We start from the raw sequence: 20,392 nt of genomic DNA, 5'->3' as shown, positions 1-20,392 counted from the left end.
AATAAATTAATATTTGAGAACGCCATCGCTGAAGACGTTTCACCTAAAACCTTCCACATTAACAAAGGTTGTTGTTGCAAAGAGTTGTTGCCGGCAGTGGTGTAAGAACTTGTATAAAAGGCAAGTTTGTGATGGTCAGTTCTAGAATTTGACGATAAATATGATAAGCATGGTGACTAAAGATACTAAGCTTATTGCCGTTCTTTTTTGAAACACCGGACGGTAACAAAAACAGCATTTGACTGCTTAAATTACAGACAAAATTTATTAAGAATTGAACAACCAAGACACAGACATAACTAACTACATAAAGGGTTTTTAGATAGATACTTCAGTAACGTACCAAGCGTATTTCTGATCTTCATTAATTCTTATAGTTAGCAATCAGTTCACGAAAAAACGTTACGATCTACATTAAGAGGTTGATGTATAAAATGCTTTCCATCATTCAGGAGGTCTCTTCTCCGCATATTTCTTTGTATGCTCTTCTGCATTCTTCATAAATTTCTTCCTTTCCTTTGTATATTCCTCAGCAAGATCCGCGCGCAAAGGATGTTCTGGTTCAGGATCTTGTACTAGCGCTACCAATGCTTGTATAACTAAAAAAACAATACTCTGTATGATGGGTTTTGCAGACAAAATGGCTTTACTGGTATAAAATTATCCTTCTTTTTATACAACCAATAGAATACAACTTTCTTTATCCTCTGCTCATGAGGTAACATTTCATATTATTTTTAAAGGATGCTGGAGATGCTATTTTATATTACTGGAGGAAAGAATACTAATCTACCTTGATGTGTTTTTGTGGCTGTGATAATTTAATACTATACCTTGATCTGTCTTTGTAGCAGGTTTCCAATTCTCAGCCCCAATAATTGGCAAACACACTTGCCCCTTCTCGTCAATGTTAGGATGATATATTTTTGTTTTAAATGTGACCTAAAATGAAACATCACAGAAAAAATAATGTCCACTACATCAATACTTTGGCAATTTCCAAAGTAAACATCTTCAATAAACAGGATATGTGAACATTATGAGAAAATTGTTTAAAGTCAACACACATCATAGGTAATAACCATATAGATATTGTAATTATGTAACAATTCTTTGCCATGAGCTTTTAAACAATCTCAAGAAACAAAATGTGCAAGGCCAGAATAAATATCATCTTCATATTTAAAGGGAAGTGTTCAAGGAGACGCAATACAAAACGAAGCTTCATCCCATGTTTGGGGAGACAAACTAAAGCTTCACCAGTTTTCTAGTTCCTACATTCACAGCGTTCTTATGGCCCTTAGGTTTATTAAGGTTCCTATATTTGCAGCCTTATGGTTCCTATTTTCTCAGGATTATTAAGATTCCTATACCTACATACACCATTTTCAACATGTGTAATTTAAGCCACTATCATTCAACTAATGAGAACAGTAACCAAATCAAGTTGGTAGATAAGGAATTGGTACTTAATAGACATTGGTAAATAAGTCCAAAATGTAACACCTACCTTCGGTGGTTTGAATGGATATTCAGCTGGAAATACAATTTCAATTCTAAATGCACCCTTGTTGTAAGGGGCAGATTCCTAATGAGAAAAATGCAACCAGTCATTACTTAAAAATCAGAGAGTCAGTTATTTATAACAGATCAATACTCAAAAATACCAAATTATTAAACATGAAGCCACAATAATGTTTAAAGTTTTGATTTTTACAACAGGTTTGGCAACAAACACAGTTTTTCAAAGATAAGAAATGTTGCAAAAATATTCTTTGTTATAATAAGGATCCTTTTAGGCAATGAATTGTGGCATCTTACTTGACTTTGACCTCATTTCAGGAGTTTTTCAGGAATATTGAACTACACAGAATTCTAAAGTCTATCCCTTTGACATGAAAGAATGTTTTTTATTTTGTTTATTGTCAGATCTTAAATCTTTTCTGTTTTTTCATTAATTTTCACACTGCAATTTCCACTTCCAAGAACTGGAAACAGTGCTACTGGTATTAAACATGGGCACTAAACACATAATCAAGACACAAAATACACGAAATGGCACTACGTTTCCGCCCAGTAGCTAAGAAACAAAACTAAAAATTTCTTTAAAACTTACAGGTACGATAAGTCCTTGCCAACAGAGTATGTTCGATTCGTCCACTCTAATATCACGAAACAATTTTATTCCCGATTGCCTAATATCGTTCAGTTCCTGTACAAAAGTGTGAAATTGGAAATAAGTACAAAGCTAAGTACAACATTCAAAATTAATCGTGACCGCAAAACATTACAAGATTCACAAAAATTGAATATTGCCTAGCATATTCAGAGGACGCTGTTGAGAAACCTCCTTGAACGACTTACTGTTATAAAAAGGGATCTTTATAACTATTTCAATAGACAAACCGTAAAAGTTTAGTTATGAACAAAACGAAACATGAAATTTGGTATGAGTTATGTCTTGCTTAATTTAGCATAAAATACTGGTTGTATGCGCGATGCTTCTCATCATAAAAAGCAAATCAAGATATAAAATCCATCTTAAAGAATAATGTGCATAATTCTGGATTAGAGTAAAAAAGAAAAAAGTTTTCGTTTCACCTTAGTCAACCTCCGTGTAGCTGCCATGCTGAATTTTGGCCCGTGACCACGTCTCCTGCCGTCTTATCACGAGAGACTGAGAACGAAATAAGCAACATTTTCTGAATTTGGTAAGCTTTTTGGTGCACTGGATTTTTATTACGATAATTTCTGAATTTTATTTTTTATTCCGCAAACGGAGCGAGCAATGAGCATGTGTATTTTCCAATTGGAATTTTCATATTCAGCCAAGTTCTACCCGAATGAGCTATTATAAGCTATCATTGGATTTGGCAGTATCGTATTGTATGTATGCATAATTGCAAAGAATTGGATTACATAACGGTTCGCGAAGATTAATTGAGATTCAATCTTTGTTGATCTGGATTACATGAATTGTATAAAACAAATATAAGAACTTCTCTGCTTATGATTCATTCAATACATTGCAACAATTGCAGATTAACGTACCAATTTAAGCAGAAAGAATATTTTTATCAAGGTAAAAATCATAATTACTTCAATACTTATACCATTTATTTTTTTCCATTTTGATTCAAACAAAATGCCTGCCGGAAGACAACGAACCTCTGCTAACGCGCCTGATAAAGCCACAGTATCGACAAATGAAAGAATTTTAAAAGAGTGCCACGATTTATACATAGACAAGGAAAAAGGTATAAATAAATAACTCATACACTGATAATTTGTCGTGAGAAAATGATAATTGGCCATTTTTAAGGATTTCTTTTCTCTCAATATCGGTGCTTGGTACTGACTGTGGTTCAAATTCCTTCTAAGGTCTTGTTGCAATCGCTAAAGAATTGGACTTATCACTTCTTTCTCCACGAAAGAAAATAACTGTATTGCTTATTGGTAACCATTCAGCTGGCAAAAGCTCCTTTGTTAATTGGTAGGTGCCTGTTACAAATCTTAGTAATGGTACGAAGATTTATAATAAAAGAGCAATTTAGAAGTGCTCTAAACCTTTTCCATGAAAACGTTGGGCAGCCATGCTCTTGTAGTCTCCTATTGAATGGCAGAGTACATAATAACTTTTTTGCTAAACAAGTGTGTGTCTTGGTATGCACATGTAAACTTTTAATGCAAGGATATAATTCACCACAACATAGTTGAGAACTTCATCTGGTCTTGCCAGGTATGTTGAAGAACATGTACAAAAGACAGGAGTGGCCATTGAAACACAAGGTTTCACCTTTGTCACAAGTGGAAGAAAAAGAGAGTCACTTACTGTAAGTCAAATCAAGACTGTTTATGATCTCAGAAGATTGAAAATTAACTTGGTTCAGTCTTTGATATTGTTGAATGCATACAAGTAATGCTTTCATTAAAGTTTCCATAAATTGCCAGGGACAAGCTACATTGCATCTCTATCCTCATTTCAAAGAACTTGAAACATTTCCTGGTATGTCTCAATGTGATGTAATATAGAAGTAGTATGTTTTCTGATATAGTGCATATTAAAAGCAAGATAAATGCTGCCTTTTATTACCAACTATGATATAGGTGTTGTTGAGTACCTATCTACAGAGATCTCCACATCAAAACAAAAGAAGTTCAGCCTAGTCACTTTTGTTGACACACCTGGATTGGTTGATGGTGACATGAAGTATCCATTTGATGTCGAACAAGCAATATTCTGGCTTGGTAATTACAGCTTAACCATAAACATTTCCTTGTTTTTTTTTGCAAACCAATCTCTTCGAGCAACTTGTGTATTCTTTGATATTGTATTCTTAAATCATGTGTTGTCCATTTGTAGGAAATACAGCTGATCTCATTTTTGTCTTCTTTGATCCAATTGGCCAAGCCTTGTGTAAAAGAACATTAAATATAGTTGGTAAGTAAATCATTAATACTCTTACAACATATATGTATCAAATTATCTATGATGGCCATTGACAGATTTCTATAACATATGCAACATTTGCTAATTCTTTATACATCTACTTTAGAAAAGTTAAACGAGAAACAAGCAGATAGAATCAGATTCTATCTTAGCAAAGCAGATACAGCAGGACATGAGAGTGATAGACAGGTTGTTGAATGTTAAGTTTAAACTCATACACACCCACAAACAAACACACAGGAATGCACAAATAACACCAGAATGCGTAGTAAAAACGTTACCAAATCTAAATCGTTGTCACTGATTTTTAGCGAGTTTTGATGCAGATCACACAAGAACTTTGCAAGAGACCTGGTTTGAATAAAGCTGGATTTGACATGCAAACAATATTTGTTCCAAGTTTGATTGATAAGGTGACTGACGCTTGGGAATTACGTAATTATTATTCCATGTTTTCAGTTATTATCTCTTTTCCACTTGTTACACTGTTCAATTGTATTTGTTTTTACAGGGGATTACTACTCTCTTTCTACTACAAATCAAGTTTTTCACCTTTTTTCATTTTTTGTCGATGCAAAATAATTGATATGTCAATTATTTTGTAACGTCACTGATGTGCGTTAAGCCTGTGCGATATGACTTATTTAGCATGCTAAAACTTCTTATGAATTAAACTGTGCTTTATTCAGCCCGCAAGATGTGCAAATCAAATCGAAGAGGTCTGTAAACAGATCGAAAAAACTATCAATCAGGCGATACAAAGTACGCTTAACACGTTGGAGAAGGATTGTCAGAACATATCCTCACTCATTGATGGGAAATTGAAAGAGGACAGGTCTTATTCATTGAATGTATTTCATCTGAGTTAAAACTTGATACTCAAATTTAGTGGTTTAATCAAAAACTGATTCAACGTTTAAAATCGAATTTTACCAGAGTTTTGGCTTTCATAAGGAGTAATCTGATTTTGAAATTTAACTCCTTTTATATAGTCTAGTGTGGTGTCTTCTTTAGGAAAATCCGACTAGAAACTTAAATCCTTTTATACTCGAGTGAGTCGAGTCCATGGAGTGTCTACCTTAGGAAAGATCTTGTAGTCGTTGTATTCTCCAATGGGTTCCTCGAGTTTTCATATACTCCAGTGTAGTGTTTGTTGACGTCTTGGTGGTATGAGTCAAAACTTGACTGATCCTTTTGTTTGTAGAGAGAATCGTTCGTATAACATCAAAGCGCGGATGAAAAGTTACTTCTTTATGTCACTTGGTCTTATAATGCCATTTGCTATGTTTATCAGCTTCATAACTCATCAAAGTCAGACGTTGAAGTTATTTGGTAAAGACATAGTTGATACACTTCATATATACACGGTACGATTGTGAAGATATATTTCCACTATCAATTGCAGACGCATGTAGCTATTAGTGTGTCTCCCCATACTGTTGGTGAACTTCATTATTTGTAACTTTATAGTTTGGAAGAATCGTTATCTAATTTAAAACCCGTGCAAGTGCAGGGTTTACATGTTAGTTTACCTAAAATGCCCCTATATAGGGAATATAGATTTCAAATATCCAAATAGTTTATTGCCTAAATAAGGAAATGCCAAGAGTCAACATTTTGTTTGTTGATTAATTAACAGTTCCCCTAGCTTAGTAAACAATTACGATCATTAAACGTAAATTCAACCCAAACGACAAGTTTCATCAAAAAGATTTTAGTGACATATTTATAAAGTTACGGTGAATTTTTGATCAATTTGAATCTAATTTTTATATGATTCAAAGCGCAGATGTGCTGAAGGACAAATTTGAATTGGCAACACAAATTTCACTTATAGCTGATGTTCTTATTTAACTCAACGCATCGTTTTTGATTTTTTTCTTAGTAGACTAAACAACCTATATACTCTTTAGGCATTTTTTTACTAAAACCTTTATATCATGATGTTGTTTATTTTTAGGGTCCTGTTGAGAAAGTTTGGTCTTCAGTTCCATCTCAGTATTCCAATCATTTTCTTGTTGTTATGATTTTCTTGTCGTTGATTCTAACGATTATGGCAAAATTTAGCGGAAGGTACGTACTTTTACGACATTTACGTTATTTACACGATACATGCACTGATGTTGTTGGTTAAGTTTTCAACACAGTTGAAAATTTTTTTCTTATGTTGTGATGTTCATAACATGATGCTTACGGGGTAACATTTTGGAAAGGTTGTAATAAAACTATACCTTTCGTGTAACTTTGTGTCATGTACCTACAATACTCAGGCTTTATAAGTCGACATATACCGACATGCATTTCTCTTCACTAGACATTGAACATGTAAAACAAAATGTATAGCTATCTGACATCGTTTTTTTTCATTGTTAAGGCTAAAACAGACGTTATCTCGAAAGCAACAGCGTTTATTGTCTGAAAAGAAATTATTCGTTCAAACAGTTGTTCATCCAAAAAGAGTAAGTTGATAAAAAAAACGCTGCTCAAATTGTAGTAACACACCAATATACTGTATGTCGAGATTTGTTTCGTTTTTATTTGTTTTATTTAGGAAAGACTATACAAGGAATATTTACAACAAAGTGTGGCTGAACATGACTTATAGGCTATAGTATGTTTGTATGTGTGAGATACCTATAATTCCAAGTCACTTGTTTTGTTGTTCAACCTATAACGATACGTGGAATAAAGTTTAAATTTTGCGCCAAATTGTGATGAAATTTTGTTGTTTTTATTGCGATTGCCATTGTTGATATAATAATACTTACTCAACTTCAACAAAGATATTAACAACGATGCCAAAAATATATGATTGAAATATTGCATAGCTCACAATACAGAAACACCAATTTCAGAGCTCGCTCCGTAAGCATGTATTTACCATCTCTAAACATGTTTACGCGTTTTTTACTTGTTAACTTTTACAATTTACCTTTCTCATAACTCTCTCGTGATGAACGACAGCCTCATTAAATATTACTCTCTCATCATGAGCGAAAGCATCCATGGGCTTCGTGGAAAAAGGGATTATCTACTTTTTTTTATAGTAGTTATTATAAAGATAGCATTAATTAATAAGCAAAGCTTATGTTATAGAATTTTCATTCATTTCGAATAATAAACTTCTTTTTACCTTGTAATATTTTCATGATTCAATCTAGAAAGTAACATCACTTCTCTTGCGATTAAACGGTACACTTTTCGGATTCGAACGAGCATTGGTTACTTTTCTCTGGATATAGACATCTATACAAAATATATGACATTAAAAGACAGTAGCTATAAATTCTTCGACACTTAAATGCTTGTTGTTCTTCATGATCTTCATTTATTCAAGTTAAAGCTTTGGTTGGAAGTTTTTAAGAAGAAGGATAACTTTCTTTATGCCACTGTCATTTAATAAAAAGGAAATTAGGAGTCCAAAACGAACTTTTCAATTCATCCAAAGATTAACAAACACCTAAAAAATTTAATAATGGAAAACAAAAAATGTCGAAACGCGTTTACTTGAAGCATACCATAATCGAAAAATTTAAAGAAATATAGCAAATAGTAAGTCTTAATAGATATATATTGAAATTGTTCACACTTTTTTCACGTTTATTTACCCAGACGTACAGTTAGCTTAATACTATTTAAACATCAACCAACAGAAGGCTGTTTTTTTTTTGAAGTCATTGCCATGATTGCATTGTTTGACGACAAAAAAAACGGCGTATTTTTTGATCGCTTGATTTGTCGGCGGAATATGAAAGTGGTCAATGACAAACTGTCACCGCAAGAGTCGCAGAGTCGGACGACGAAGTAGTTAATATGTGGTAGATTCAAGTAAAGGCAGTTCATTTCTACACTAGCAATGAGCAACAAAACTTCTGTGAGCTCGAGTGTTTCGGGGCATAGGAAAAAGGATGGTGGTTATTTAGCTAGACAGGCAAAAGCGAAGAAAAACACAAACATGAACGAGGAGGATTTGACGAAAAAAGAGGTTATTACACCCCAAGATGTTTTAAACCTCACGAAATGTACAAAGGGTATGGAAAGATGAAAATCTATGTTATCTATTTTGAATTATTCTATTTTTGAAAGAATGTTTTTTACTCGAGCAAATACCTGCACTAGGCGACGTGTCATTGTATTTTGTAGTATAAAAAGACATCTATTTCTCTATAGATTACCTGTGTGATCAAAAGCGAAACATTTATGACATTGAGTTTACGAGGTTCAAAATACGAGACATGGATGAAGGAAAAACACTGTTTGAAATCGCTAAACCGGATGACAGTGAACTTGTGGACGACAACACTGACGAAGCAATTGGCGAGGATATTGAAAATGACGAAGACCCAAATGCTGGTCGTTTCGTACGATATAAATTTAGCCCAGAGTTCTTGAAATTGCGAACTGTTGGCGCTACGTGAGTAATTTTTGTGAAAGTCACATGCTTTCGAAAAATACGTTCAATTAAATTTTTTGTTGTGTAACGGGGGGCGAAATTTCAACATAAACTTTGCAAGTTTGAAGGACATGTTTCAGTTGTCAAGGTAAAATTTTAATGATAATCAAACAGAGCATTTATGAATAATACTTATAATTTTGTCCGTTTTCCTGGTTGCTATCACATTGTTGCTATGCAGATATAATTAAAGTTATTAAAAATTGATGGGGGCTTTGCTACTAATAATAATCACCATAAGGATATTAATTATCCATTTATGTCCCCAGTTAAGAAATACTTTTTAGTTGTTCACAGCAAGATGAAGTTGCATAAGATATGTTTTTGCAATGCCATTACTAACACATGAAACCAATCTTGTCTTTGTCATTGTGAATAAGATGAACAGTTAGTTGTAGTAGATTTGGTGAAAGTGAAGATTTGATTCCTGGACTGCAGCTACTAGTATGATTTTTATCTAATCTTAAAAATCTGCATAGCATCTTACAATATGAATGAATAAGGAAAAAGGGATCATTTCAATAACAATGGTGCACCTTTTTGAAGTTTAGCATTCCTACAAACTACTCAATTTTCTTGCTTTAGTGTTGAATTTGTGGTTGGTGACAAACCTGTGAGCAATTTTCGTATGATCGAGCGACATTTCTTCAGAGACAGAATTTTGAAAACTTTTGATTTTTCATTTGGTTTCTGCATTCCAAATAGCAAGAACACCTGCGAACATATATATGAATTTCCAAGTTTAACTAGCCAAGAAAGTAAGTATTGTTGACATTTCTTGGAATGTAAATGCATATACATATGTTGACTCATATACTATCATATTTTCAACTCCATGGCATTTATTTATCTTAGATCTTATGATCTGCAACTATTTAAAAACATCATAAGCCAGAACTTATTATGGCACAATATTCTTACCTGGTATTTTATTTTATACTACATGAAGTATTAAACAACTTTTATTTTTTAGTTGAAGAGATGGTGGCACATCCTTATGAAACAAAATCAGACAGTTTTTATTTTGTTGATAATAAACTGATAATGCACAACAAAGCAGATTATGCTTATAATGGTTAAGTTTAGATGTAGAAATGCTTTTCAAAATTTTGATGTAGATTGCTATACTGACTTACTTAATTCTCTTACCCGCAAATGACATGTGAATGTTGCTCACATCCAGGCCTATTCATGTTTCATCTCCAACTTTACTTTCATTTATGTCCATCTATGTCACACATTAAAATAATAAAAAGCAATGATTGAAAAAAAATACTTTCAAGTTTTAACCAGCACTCTGTGCCATTGTCAAGTATGGTAACTAGCTGCCACGTGCCACCTAGCTTAAAATCTCGCATATAACATAACGTCAACGTATGTTGTGAATCACGTGGAAGATCAAGTCATTACGTCACAAAACCTTTCTTGGGCAGTGAAATATAGGAAGGACGTCGTTTGCTCAGCGCCACTTTTTTTAACACAGGTGTAAATCATAGAGAAACAATCGTTATAAAAATAGTTGTTTTCAATAAAATTTGGAGTATTTAGTTACAATCGTAAAACAGTCAATGTAATACGCCAATACTTGTTTGCCATAGGTAAAAAAATTGTACATTATAACAACTAGCTCACACTTGTCACATGCCAAGGCTACAGCAGCTTGAATTTTTTTTGCAAATCAAAATATATTGGTATGCATTTTCAAAGTAGAACAAATGGATACTTCAGGAGATGTAAACGTTATGAAATAGAACAAATGGATACTTCAGAGGATGTAAATGTTACAAAGTAGTACTAATGGATATTTCATAGGATGTAAACGTTACGAAGTTGTACAAATGGATACTTCAGGGGATGTAAAGCCATCACCTTTTCCAGCCACCGCGATTAAGTCCGGCTTTCTTGAACACATGGGGCATTTTCTGTTTCTTTCATGTGAAGATCGCATCCATATAATTATGTTCTGTCGTTCTCCAGACTGTATTGGTAAAGCACCATGCATTTGCTGACCACGATGTAAAACAGCATATCCTTGTTTGTGATCCATCAGAGTGCATTCGCTTTGCGCAATAGCAACCTTATAGAACAAGAACCTGGTTTATAATAACCTCAATTCTCCATAAGCCTGTTCTTCCACAACGTAACCCTTTACCTGATCACAACTTATCCCTCACCCCCCACCCCCCAAGTTCATCATTACTATGGTATAATATCATTAGGGTCTATCTATTTTGTATGCCTGATGACTTTAAAAACTTACTTCTTTCATGTCACCAAAATAAAGTTCACCGTCAATAAAATTCTTTCCAATGCATAAATTCAAAGTTACTTCAGCATTATCAAAATGATATCCAAGACTTTGGTCATTTTGCATATCATACTTCACCGTAAATGCTTTATACGAGTCCAACGTACTACCGCCTTCTTCAGGAAATAAGATTCGACTTAATGGTTTTAAGTAATCTTCGAATAGTGGATCGAGAAAACGATCATCAAAACCAAGCTCGTCCAGAAGAACCTGGGAAAGAAAGGCAACATGTGGCAAAATGATTGATGGGATAACCATTAATAACAGTAAGGTAAAATGCTAGAAAAGGCACATTCTAAATAAGCAATCTTGTAAATTCAAATTAAAACTTCACACATTTGATTTGACTGGCTTGAAAGATTTGATTCTTCCATGAATTTGAATCATACAAGATTGTTTTATGTATAGATTATTGAAGATAATCAAACAATGTCAAAATTATATCACATGTGCTAGTTTAGACTAAATTATGACAATTTTCAACATTTTCAGTTTTGGCACAAAATACTACAGTGTAACCAGTCACAGATGTTTTAAAAAATCACTTCAGATTAAAGACATGACACTGTAGTACTGACTAGTGAGCATTTTCATTCATTCCTCTGAGATAAATATCCTGATGAAGCAATGACACAGGAGATAATTAGATCTTTTCAACAAAATTATTTCTGATGAACATAAGTGCTAATTGGTTGTATTTTATACATCATTTAGTGAAAAATAAAATGTTTTTAAACTTACTCCATAATTATTCATAGAATTTGGCCTTCCTTTCGGTAAATCTGTTTGGTTGTAATATGCAAACTCTTCCATCAACATTTCACAAATATCTTTAGTGAACATAGGAAAACTATAAATTTGGGGAACTAAAAGGAACAAATACAAAACTATACCTTTTCCCACATTTTTTCTTTAAGCACACATTCTTTCATTCTATTTCAATAAAGAGAGTTATACAATTACAACAAAATGCTAGTGACAAAAATTACTGACCATGATGAGCTCTGAATTCAGGAATTGATAACAGGGCATTGTAGCTTGCACCATTTGACCTTGCATAATTCACAATTCTTAGAAACTGGTGATTCAAAAATGATTCCTATTGAATATAAACAACTCACATTAAATTTTAGATCATGGATGCACAAGGAATTGGCTAATCCAAACTTTACCATCTCAAAAAAATACTCACTCTCAAAATATCAAGCAATGACAACAACTACCATACTTTGGGAAATGTAATTGGGATCCAAACAGTATGTCATAAAAACAATAACTAACCAGTCTATAATGGTAACAATTGACCATTATACCTGGAGAACAAAGCAATCCGGATTTAATTGTTTGTACACTTTGAAAATCATAGCTTTTCTATTGCTGGACTCCTCGGGAAGATTTTTCTTCTCTTTACTTCATTTTGTACCTCAAACAAAAATTCTTCATATCATTGCATATAAGTTTTCCGCTTTGAGACCAGTCAATTTTTGCTATAAAATATTACCTGGACAACTATATTATCAAAATCGTCATTTGAACATCCGCGATTGCTAAAGTACTGCGAAAAATACACCAAAAAGATGAAATGTCATTTTCAATCAAAATGTTATATTACTGAAAATGGAGACCATTGCATACGCATTTCGAAAATCATCCTCATTGCCATGATAGGTGACGTGTATATCAAAGGATTTCAAGTAGATATTTTGTTTATAAAAACACGAGCAAGCTAAACGTTTCATGTCCTTTTTGTTTTCCATGCCATGGCCACCAACATTCTTCAACAACTTTGCCTATTTTACATACATCAAAAAGTTCTTGTAACATAATATATAAATGTATAATTTAATATTGTAATGTGTCAATAAGCTCTAGAATAAAATAATAAAAATGTATCTCCTGCTAAAAGGCATTGTAAAGTACATTTAAAGTACACAAAGACAATCCTTAGGCTCATATTTAACAAGAGTCATGTTTTCTTTTGAATCATTTTTGAAAGACTTGAATGCAGCCTCTGTCATTCAAAAATTTCAACAAGAAATACATTGAATAATTCTTGCTGAAGACTCTAATAGTTAATGCCTTTGCTTTAAAGACAATAACTTATATCTTTGTGACTTATAATCTTCCCTTTGACCACAAAATCCCAAATGACCACAACTTTAGTAACACATCAGCTGACCAGATTGGATCATCAGATACATACTACCCAAATTTACCCATGATGAAATTATGATGCCACTAATCATTGAATCCAAACCAACATGGGATGTCAGCAACAAAATTCAACTTTCAAAAAAGCTCAGAATAATCTCATATGTTAAAAACATGATCCCAGTATTTGGAATCTGCCGAATCAATTGAGTGGATAATCCACCATATAATCCCCTGGCTCCTTCTTCAAATCCAACTTTGAGCAAAGTTTGCATGAATGAATAGTATCTTCTTTTACCATCATGTTCAAACTGCCTCAGACGAGTTCTAACAACTTCATGTGGGTATGTTAAAGTACAGGCAATGCTTTTTGACACTCCTGCTGCAAGCATGTATTCAAAGAATGTTTCAAATCTAGGTTTATCATAAAAACCACCTTTGCCAGATCTACGATAATGATTGATTTTAGCTTTAATCTTCTCATATATAACCAGATGAATAACAGTCTCTGTTACACCAAAATAGGAAGCAGACAACCCTCTGTAAAACCCTCGTAAACCATCTTTCATGTAAATCTCCTTTATGGAATCAGGGACACCAATTTTATGCACAACACTGAAAAAATTAGTATTAAAGTTAAGCAATTATTAGCGGGAACTGTCAATTGCCATTCCCTATAAAACATCCTTAAAAAGAACATGCTTGTATTCATGGCCATATAGAAATAAAAGAAAATGTATGTTTTGTTTACATATTCTTAAATAATTGGAGTGTTGTTAGCAATAGTTACCTGCTATCTAGCTGAAGTCTTGTTTTTATTACCCATATTGGTGATGTTGCTGTACTTGAAGCAACACCTAAACAAATACATAAAAAATCAACAAAAACAAATGGAACTACAAAATTCAAGAAGTAAACAATTGTTGAGAATAAACTGGTAATACCTGCTGAGAGACCAGAAAGCATATGAACAGATGAACTGTCCTGACGTAACAGACCAGATTTATTTAGCAGACTTTTCGTTTTTGCATAAGCAGTAAAGTAGATTGCCCTTTAAAAACAAATCATATACTAACATTGTTACAACTCATATGACAAAGAAAATATAAAGGAACTAAATTTCAAAGTTTCTAAAGGAAAAATTGAGGATTGCAATTATTAATTGTGAGTTAGAATCAATATTACTAAGAAAACCGAAGATATTAAAGAATTGTATGAAACCTAAAGATTTGTATGTAATAGAACATACCTTGAGGGTGCAACACCAACAAGATTGGGACACAATCCACGAAAAAGTGACTTTGCTCCTTCTGTCTTTACAATATGTCTATAAACCCAAAGTGAAGTATAGTTATAATCATTCTTGCCTTTGTAAAAATGTAGCTATTCAAAATGAAAAAAGCTTACTTTGTACATGCAATCACGCCCATTGGAACTTTTTCTATAGCAATGGATAATGTTGCATGGCCAGGAAGACATGACACATGTTTGAACACGGGAATTGATGACTAGACAAGACAATTAGCCACTTACATAAAATATATAATGTAGAAGACAAATATGTATTTGACATTAACATTTAAGTAAATGCTTGAAACATTTTAATTTAGCATGAAAATAGTATTAGTAGCCCACTTCCCTCAAACTATCAACTATTTGCACAAAATGCAATGTATGGTTTTTTATATAGAAGTAGAAATGAAAACTAATTTGAGCATCTTCAGTTGGTAAATACAACAATTTTTCAACATACCATGACTAAACTTATGACATCAAAAAAGACAAGTAATTATGCAATTAAAGAACACTTTTTGAGATGATAATATTACCTGTAGTCGTGTTTTGATCACCTCTAACGGACATGTTACTACAGCTCCTACAGTACCTGCAACCCTAAATGTTTAAAGTAACCCTATGAGTTCATGATTATTACCAGTACTAAGAATTAATTGGTAAACTGAAGGAAGATGTGTCAAAATCCGTTGATGCGTGTATAATTGTATTTTTTTTTGTATCATTGTAATGTCACAATTCAACCCCGAAAGCAAGGACATGATAGCAGAGAGTATTGGGCAATTCACTATTCCTCCACCTAAAGTTTAAATATGGTACATCGGTTGTAGAATTGACATGGTAATACTACAAACATATCAGCTGATACAATACAGTTACAAACATAGAAAGAACGATTTTCCTTTTATGTATAAGAGTAAAATGAAATAATAAACACAACTTCGTGGTCGGTTTTGTGAATGTAAGTGGACATAAAATCACAGTACACAATTATTTATGCAAGCAAATTGACTGAACGCCAGAAATACAGCGACGTGAGTAAATTCGCGGAAACATTAATTCATTTTAATTACAATACTCTTCAATAGCAGCTTTCGAGAAAATACTTAAATTCAAATTTAAGCATTCTTCACAACATACCCGCCAGCAGCAAGATGAACTAAGGTAGAATTATGTGTTGCCCGATGTGATTTCATTTCTTCGTCGTTTATCATGTACAAAAAGTGGACAAATAATCGTCAAACAAAGCAACGGTGTGTGTGATTTCCCAACTTGTAGTAAACAACATTACAACATTTATGTTACATGACATGTGGTTCAAAGGGCAAAGCATTGAGTTCATGTTGTTCACGTGCAATAAACGCCGCAAAAACGATTTATTTTACGCTTATTTTACTCCGGTACCATCATTTGAAAGAAAATTTCATAGAGGCGCGTTGTATAAGAAAATAAGTATGGTATAAAACCCCTTCTTAAAGATTCTGACAACGAAAATAGTTAAAAAATTTTTCACGTGCTATCTTACACACAGCTTATATTATGGAAATTATTTTATGGAAATTGGATAACACGTGCAGTTCTCAATTACGCAATGCAACGTCGTGCAAATCGTCACGTAGCGTTTCTGTCAGAATACATAATAAAATTTATGTTTGCAATATTGCATTAAAACTTGCTGAAATGTTTCTGTTGCAAACCTTATGCTTTTATTTCTACCGCGTTTTCAACACGCTACTTTGATTGATTACTATCAATCAAAGTAGCGTGTATCAATAAACTTTTGACTTTTGTTATTGCAAAGAAAATTTCCCGAAAAAATAATTCGAAAGAAAAACCTACCACAGGTTCTTGAAAAAAGCATTTTCCATTTTCCATCCATTTCATTATACAAGCGATTTCATGTTTCGTTGTATATCCATTCATTGCCCCACCACAGACACACCTATCACCATCACCCACCCACCACAAATCAACAGAGCATGCGCAATAATATAGTGACGATTTGAAAACAATAAGCAAAGAGAAAAAGTTGCAATTTTCAATCACTTTAATCATAATTGACAATATAGCTGATAAAGGTACTAGTTAGTATACCACAGCATAACTCGTTAAATGTTTGTAAATTTACTTTATAACTCGTTAAAGTTTCTCTGTAGTGTTTAATTTGCTGCTGTCATGGAATATGATAATATGCTGAAAAGTATCGGAGAATTCGGCCCTTTTCAAAAAAAGTTTATTTAATACTCAATTGTTTGGCCTTTTTCCAATGTTGTCAAATGTTTCTATTAGTGTTCGTGGCTGATAAGCCACAATGGCATTGCTCTGAAAACTCATTTTCAAAAACTCTGATTTTGAACAATGATTCGACGTGTTTCAAGGATGGTTCGGCTTGTACAGAAATAGATTTCTCTAAAGATTTCACCAGTATAGTTTCCGAGTGGAAATTGATTTGTGATCAAGAGTACAAGGCCGATATAGGTCAATCGATTACAATGTTTGGTTGTCTAATTGGAGTTATAATTGCTGGTCGCATATCTGATGTGATTGGTCGACGCTATGTCACAATTGTGTCCCAGGTTATTGCATTTTCTTTGGGCATGTTGACTTCATTAACGTGGACCTATAACCAATTCCTGTTGCTGCGTTTCCTTTGTGGTTTAAGTATAGTGGGTGGTAGCATGTCTTCTTTTGTCATTATGACTGAAATCATTGGGCCATCTTATAGAGGTTTGTTTTTAATATTGACACTACCTTGTACATATGTTGTTATCATGTTCTGTTTGACCCAACATGAAGAACCAGAGTTTGATTTTTTCCAGGTCAGTTGATGACTATCTCACAGATGTTCTATGCAATTGGTTTTGGCTTTTTTGCATTGATGGCTTACATTTACCGAGATTGGCGTCATCTTACAATGGCAGTCTCAGTTCCTGGTGTGATTTATATGTTGTTGTTTGCCAAAGCAATACCAGAGTCACCACGCTGGCTTTTGGCTGAGGGACGAATCATAGAAGCTGAAGAAATTCTTGATAAAATGGCAAAAAAAAACGGTGGAAGCTTCGACAAGCAATATCTCAATGTAAATAACATGAAACACTCAAATTCCTCATCATTGGAAAATTATGGGATTCATACATTACTGACTCACAAAAGCTTTCGTTACAAAATGATATTGTTGATGTTTATATGGCTCATCAATAGTATGGTCTACTATGGACTGTCTTTTAATTCTAAAAATTTGGAAGGTGATCGGTATTGGAATTTTTTTTTCTCAGGGATAGTTGAGGTGCCTTCTTACTTTTTGGCTGTGCCAATGATAGACAACTTGGGACGCAGAAAATCATTGTTCATTAGTGTAATATTGGGTTCATTAGGATGCCTTCTTTGCTCATTGGGTCCTCCAAAATTTGTGGTGTTGACAGCCAACTTTGGAAAATTTGGCATTTCATCTTCATTTGCAATATTATATGTATATTCAGCTGAGCTTGTTCCTACTGTGGTAAGAAATTTTGCCATGGGTACTTGTTCAATGACAGCAAGATTTGGTGCTATGTTGGCACCTTTGGTAGTTACTATGGGTAACATTCATCCCAAACTACCAATGACATTGTTTGGAACTAGTGGCATAATTGCTGGAATTATTGGAATGATGTTGCCTGAAACATTAAACCAACCAGTTCCAGATACTTTAGATGATCACTAAATTGCTAATCAATCAACTTTAAACCAAGACATTTCTTAACTATTTTTGGATATCTTGAATTCAGTGGTACGTGTCTCAAATGATTCTGAGAAACAAAGATGAAAAATGTCTATTTTACACTCTAAACGTACATTCTACAAATTTGCATTAAATGTAATATACACAGTAATTTATTCACATCTTTAATTCAATCATTGTATGCATTATTTCCTTTGGTCACTGGTACTGATGTTCAATCATCTATTGAATGGGTGGAGCAGGTGGTGGAGGGTTACCAGATCCCTAGAAAAAATAAAATTATTTTCTTCACAAGATTATTATGATTTTTTGATGATTTTTTACTAACAAAATCATCACATACAAGTTGACAAAATTCAATTAATTACTTTACTACTACAGTTCAACTTATCTTTTAATCATTGTATTTAGAGTATATTTCCAAAAAGCTACTATGAATTTGGTCATAAACCATTAAAACAGGCATAGTATTTTTTTGCATGAAATAATTATGAGAAGGAAATAAACTAAAAAAAGGAACGCACCTGGTTAGAAGGCTTTTCATTGCTTGATTGTCTTAAGTTCTGTGGTCGAAGTAGAAACAAGACAACAGCTGCAATTATCCATGCTATGAGAACATACATCATGTTGGAGCCACCATTACTACCACTACCTTGAGGACCAGGAGCTGTAAGAAAACATTGTATCTTTGATTTATCTTATTAGGCTCTCTGCTTTTGAGTAGACTTGTATCGTTTACAGGGAAGAGGAGTGGAAGGTTAATTTCTCAAATGTTGTTAGATAAGGTCGTTATTGTTTGTAGTTGTTGGTTATAGCGTTGTGCTATCATTCTTTTTGTTTAAATGGTATGTACTGAGTTTATGTTGAATTTTTGAAAGCGAGTTCACATTTTTGTTATATGTGCCCTGCAGTTGTTGAAATGCAAAGTTTGGACAATTTCCATATTTTAAAGTGATCATTTATCTTATCTATGTAACATTTATCTTATCTATGTAACATTTGAACTAGACTTATCAAAAAATATTGATTGCCAGACGATATATGGGCAAACAATATCAGCTCAAAGAAATACTCTATTGACGTAATTTAGTAACAGAAGATTCAAAATCTTTTATAATAAATAATTGAATTATTGAAAAAAGGAAAGGAGAATCAAAATAACGATGTTCAACAGTCCACAGGAAAGCTATTTATTGGCATCAACGTAAGCAAAAGCAGAATAATGCACATTACATACATTATTTACTATAAATACTCTCAGAATACAGCATATAAAATATACCGAAGACAGATTTTATTCAGTTTTGTGAATGAAAAAAACAGAATTACAGTACAAGTGTCAAACCAAAATCAAATGTTAAATTCCATACTCACGTTCCGTGAAACATTCATTGTCTGTGCAATAACTTTGTGAGCTTCGTAGCTGAAATATAAAACGTCGAAATGTAAACGCTAATATTGGCTGCTCCCGTCACGCGACGAACGAGTGAGAAACGATGTGAATATCTAAGCTATAGAAACAGAAACATTATCTCGTTCTCTTACCAAAGAAATAAGACGTCTCATTGCACCTTCGTAGCTACAAATGCACTCACAAGGGTCAAAACTACCGCCATCACCACCTTCCATATTTTACTTAAATACGTAATAAAATTTATTGAATTTCAAAATTCAATTAGGCACAAAATTGTTCTTTTTCACACGACTTTATCAAAGCAAGAACCTTTTGTGCAACGTCTGTTGGCGATAGAGTCTAACAAAATATTTCAGACAATTTTCGTAGATTTTCAATCCATAACAACACAAAATTGCCGGTTTCACAAGGAGAATAGTATATAAATTACGAGTCAATTATGTTGTTGTATTGTGAACGCGCCACGTAAAACTAACGCGTTTCCGGTTCAGAAAATAGATAACGGAGAAATTGTACAATCCACGAATAACTTCTGACTCATACGTAATTACTCCCCGGATTTGTTGAATGGGCTTGGCACTGCGCTCAAACGATTCATGTGA

At 33.3% G+C, this 20,392-nt stretch overlaps 7 protein-coding genes and 1 long non-coding RNA gene across 9 annotated transcripts; 3 read left to right on the top strand and 5 right to left on the bottom strand.

The window, feature by feature from the left end:
• Window positions 1-246: 246 nt before the first annotated feature.
• LOC124435088 (ubiquitin-conjugating enzyme E2 L3-like) lies at window positions 247-2,708 on the bottom strand. The gene is made up of 5 exons (XM_046985036.1): window positions 2,602-2,708; window positions 2,117-2,212; window positions 1,511-1,588; window positions 834-942; window positions 247-599 (listed from the first exon to the last, which is right to left on the bottom strand). The coding sequence occupies exons 1-5, from the start codon at window positions 2,626-2,628 to the stop codon at window positions 445-447; spliced, it is 465 nt and encodes a 154-aa protein (XP_046840992.1). The 5' UTR covers window positions 2,629-2,708; the 3' UTR covers window positions 247-444.
• A 250-nt stretch (window positions 2,709-2,958) lies between these two features.
• LOC124435069 (EH domain-containing protein 1-like) lies at window positions 2,959-7,159 on the top strand. The gene is made up of 13 exons (XM_046985014.1): window positions 2,959-3,257; window positions 3,382-3,493; window positions 3,740-3,833; window positions 3,952-4,006; window positions 4,108-4,248; window positions 4,364-4,441; window positions 4,557-4,639; window positions 4,762-4,863; window positions 5,140-5,285; window positions 5,655-5,817; window positions 6,411-6,523; window positions 6,825-6,909; window positions 7,002-7,159. Exons 1-13 carry the CDS (start codon window positions 3,146-3,148, stop codon window positions 7,053-7,055), a joined length of 1,338 nt encoding a protein of 445 aa, XP_046840970.1. The 5' UTR covers window positions 2,959-3,145; the 3' UTR covers window positions 7,056-7,159.
• LOC124435081 lies at window positions 6,967-7,367 on the bottom strand. The gene is made up of 2 exons (XR_006944985.1): window positions 7,219-7,367; window positions 6,967-7,118 (listed from the first exon to the last, which is right to left on the bottom strand). It is a non-coding gene; the product is annotated as an uncharacterized LOC124435081 (long non-coding RNA).
• An 837-nt stretch (window positions 7,368-8,204) lies between these two features.
• LOC124435075 (protein unc-119 homolog B-like) lies at window positions 8,205-10,176 on the top strand. Its single transcript, XM_046985023.1, has 4 exons — window positions 8,205-8,481; window positions 8,621-8,864; window positions 9,489-9,661; window positions 9,877-10,176. The coding sequence occupies exons 1-4, from the start codon at window positions 8,307-8,309 to the stop codon at window positions 9,981-9,983; spliced, it is 699 nt and encodes a 232-aa protein (XP_046840979.1). The 5' UTR covers window positions 8,205-8,306; the 3' UTR covers window positions 9,984-10,176.
• Window positions 10,177-10,410: 234 nt separating this feature from the next.
• On the bottom strand, window positions 10,411-12,928 carry LOC124435073 (2-oxoglutarate and iron-dependent oxygenase domain-containing protein 2-like). Of its 2 annotated transcripts, none has more exons than XM_046985020.1 (6): window positions 12,713-12,928; window positions 12,525-12,634; window positions 12,205-12,310; window positions 11,953-12,077; window positions 11,164-11,421; window positions 10,411-10,980 (listed from the first exon to the last, which is right to left on the bottom strand). In XM_046985020.1, the coding sequence occupies exons 2-6, from the start codon at window positions 12,573-12,575 to the stop codon at window positions 10,726-10,728; spliced, it is 795 nt and encodes a 264-aa protein (XP_046840976.1). In that variant the 5' UTR covers window positions 12,576-12,634; window positions 12,713-12,928; the 3' UTR covers window positions 10,411-10,725. The 2 variants fall into 2 exon arrangements, with proteins under 2 accessions (XP_046840976.1, XP_046840977.1); XM_046985021.1 differs by having other exon boundaries at window positions 12,525-12,648; window positions 12,713-12,796.
• Window positions 12,929-12,954: 26 nt separating this feature from the next.
• Window positions 12,955-15,940, bottom strand: LOC124435072 (solute carrier family 25 member 36-like). The gene is made up of 7 exons (XM_046985019.1): window positions 15,796-15,940; window positions 15,192-15,255; window positions 14,770-14,870; window positions 14,612-14,689; window positions 14,307-14,413; window positions 14,153-14,219; window positions 12,955-13,977 (listed from the first exon to the last, which is right to left on the bottom strand). The coding sequence occupies exons 1-7, from the start codon at window positions 15,867-15,869 to the stop codon at window positions 13,494-13,496; spliced, it is 975 nt and encodes a 324-aa protein (XP_046840975.1). The 5' UTR covers window positions 15,870-15,940; the 3' UTR covers window positions 12,955-13,493.
• Window positions 15,941-16,721: 781 nt separating this feature from the next.
• Window positions 16,722-18,895, top strand: LOC124435070 (solute carrier family 22 member 15-like). Its single transcript, XM_046985015.1, has 2 exons — window positions 16,722-17,382; window positions 17,475-18,895. The coding sequence occupies exons 1-2, from the start codon at window positions 16,932-16,934 to the stop codon at window positions 18,356-18,358; spliced, it is 1,335 nt and encodes a 444-aa protein (XP_046840971.1). The 5' UTR covers window positions 16,722-16,931; the 3' UTR covers window positions 18,359-18,895.
• On the bottom strand, window positions 18,394-20,209 carry LOC124435080 (small integral membrane protein 14-like). Its single transcript, XM_046985029.1, has 4 exons — window positions 19,922-20,209; window positions 19,751-19,799; window positions 18,901-19,043; window positions 18,394-18,640 (listed from the first exon to the last, which is right to left on the bottom strand). The coding sequence occupies exons 1-4, from the start codon at window positions 20,003-20,005 to the stop codon at window positions 18,599-18,601; spliced, it is 318 nt and encodes a 105-aa protein (XP_046840985.1). The 5' UTR covers window positions 20,006-20,209; the 3' UTR covers window positions 18,394-18,598.
• Window positions 20,210-20,392: the final 183 nt, after the last annotated feature.

Source organism: Xenia sp. Carnegie-2017, unplaced genomic scaffold (assembly GCF_021976095.1).
Source record: "Xenia sp. Carnegie-2017 unplaced genomic scaffold, XeniaSp_v1 HiC_scaffold_14, whole genome shotgun sequence".
In the NCBI taxonomy this organism is placed as follows: Eukaryota; Metazoa; Cnidaria; class Anthozoa; order Malacalcyonacea; family Xeniidae; genus Xenia; species Xenia sp. Carnegie-2017.
This window is presented reverse-complemented; position numbering and strand designations above follow the sequence as displayed.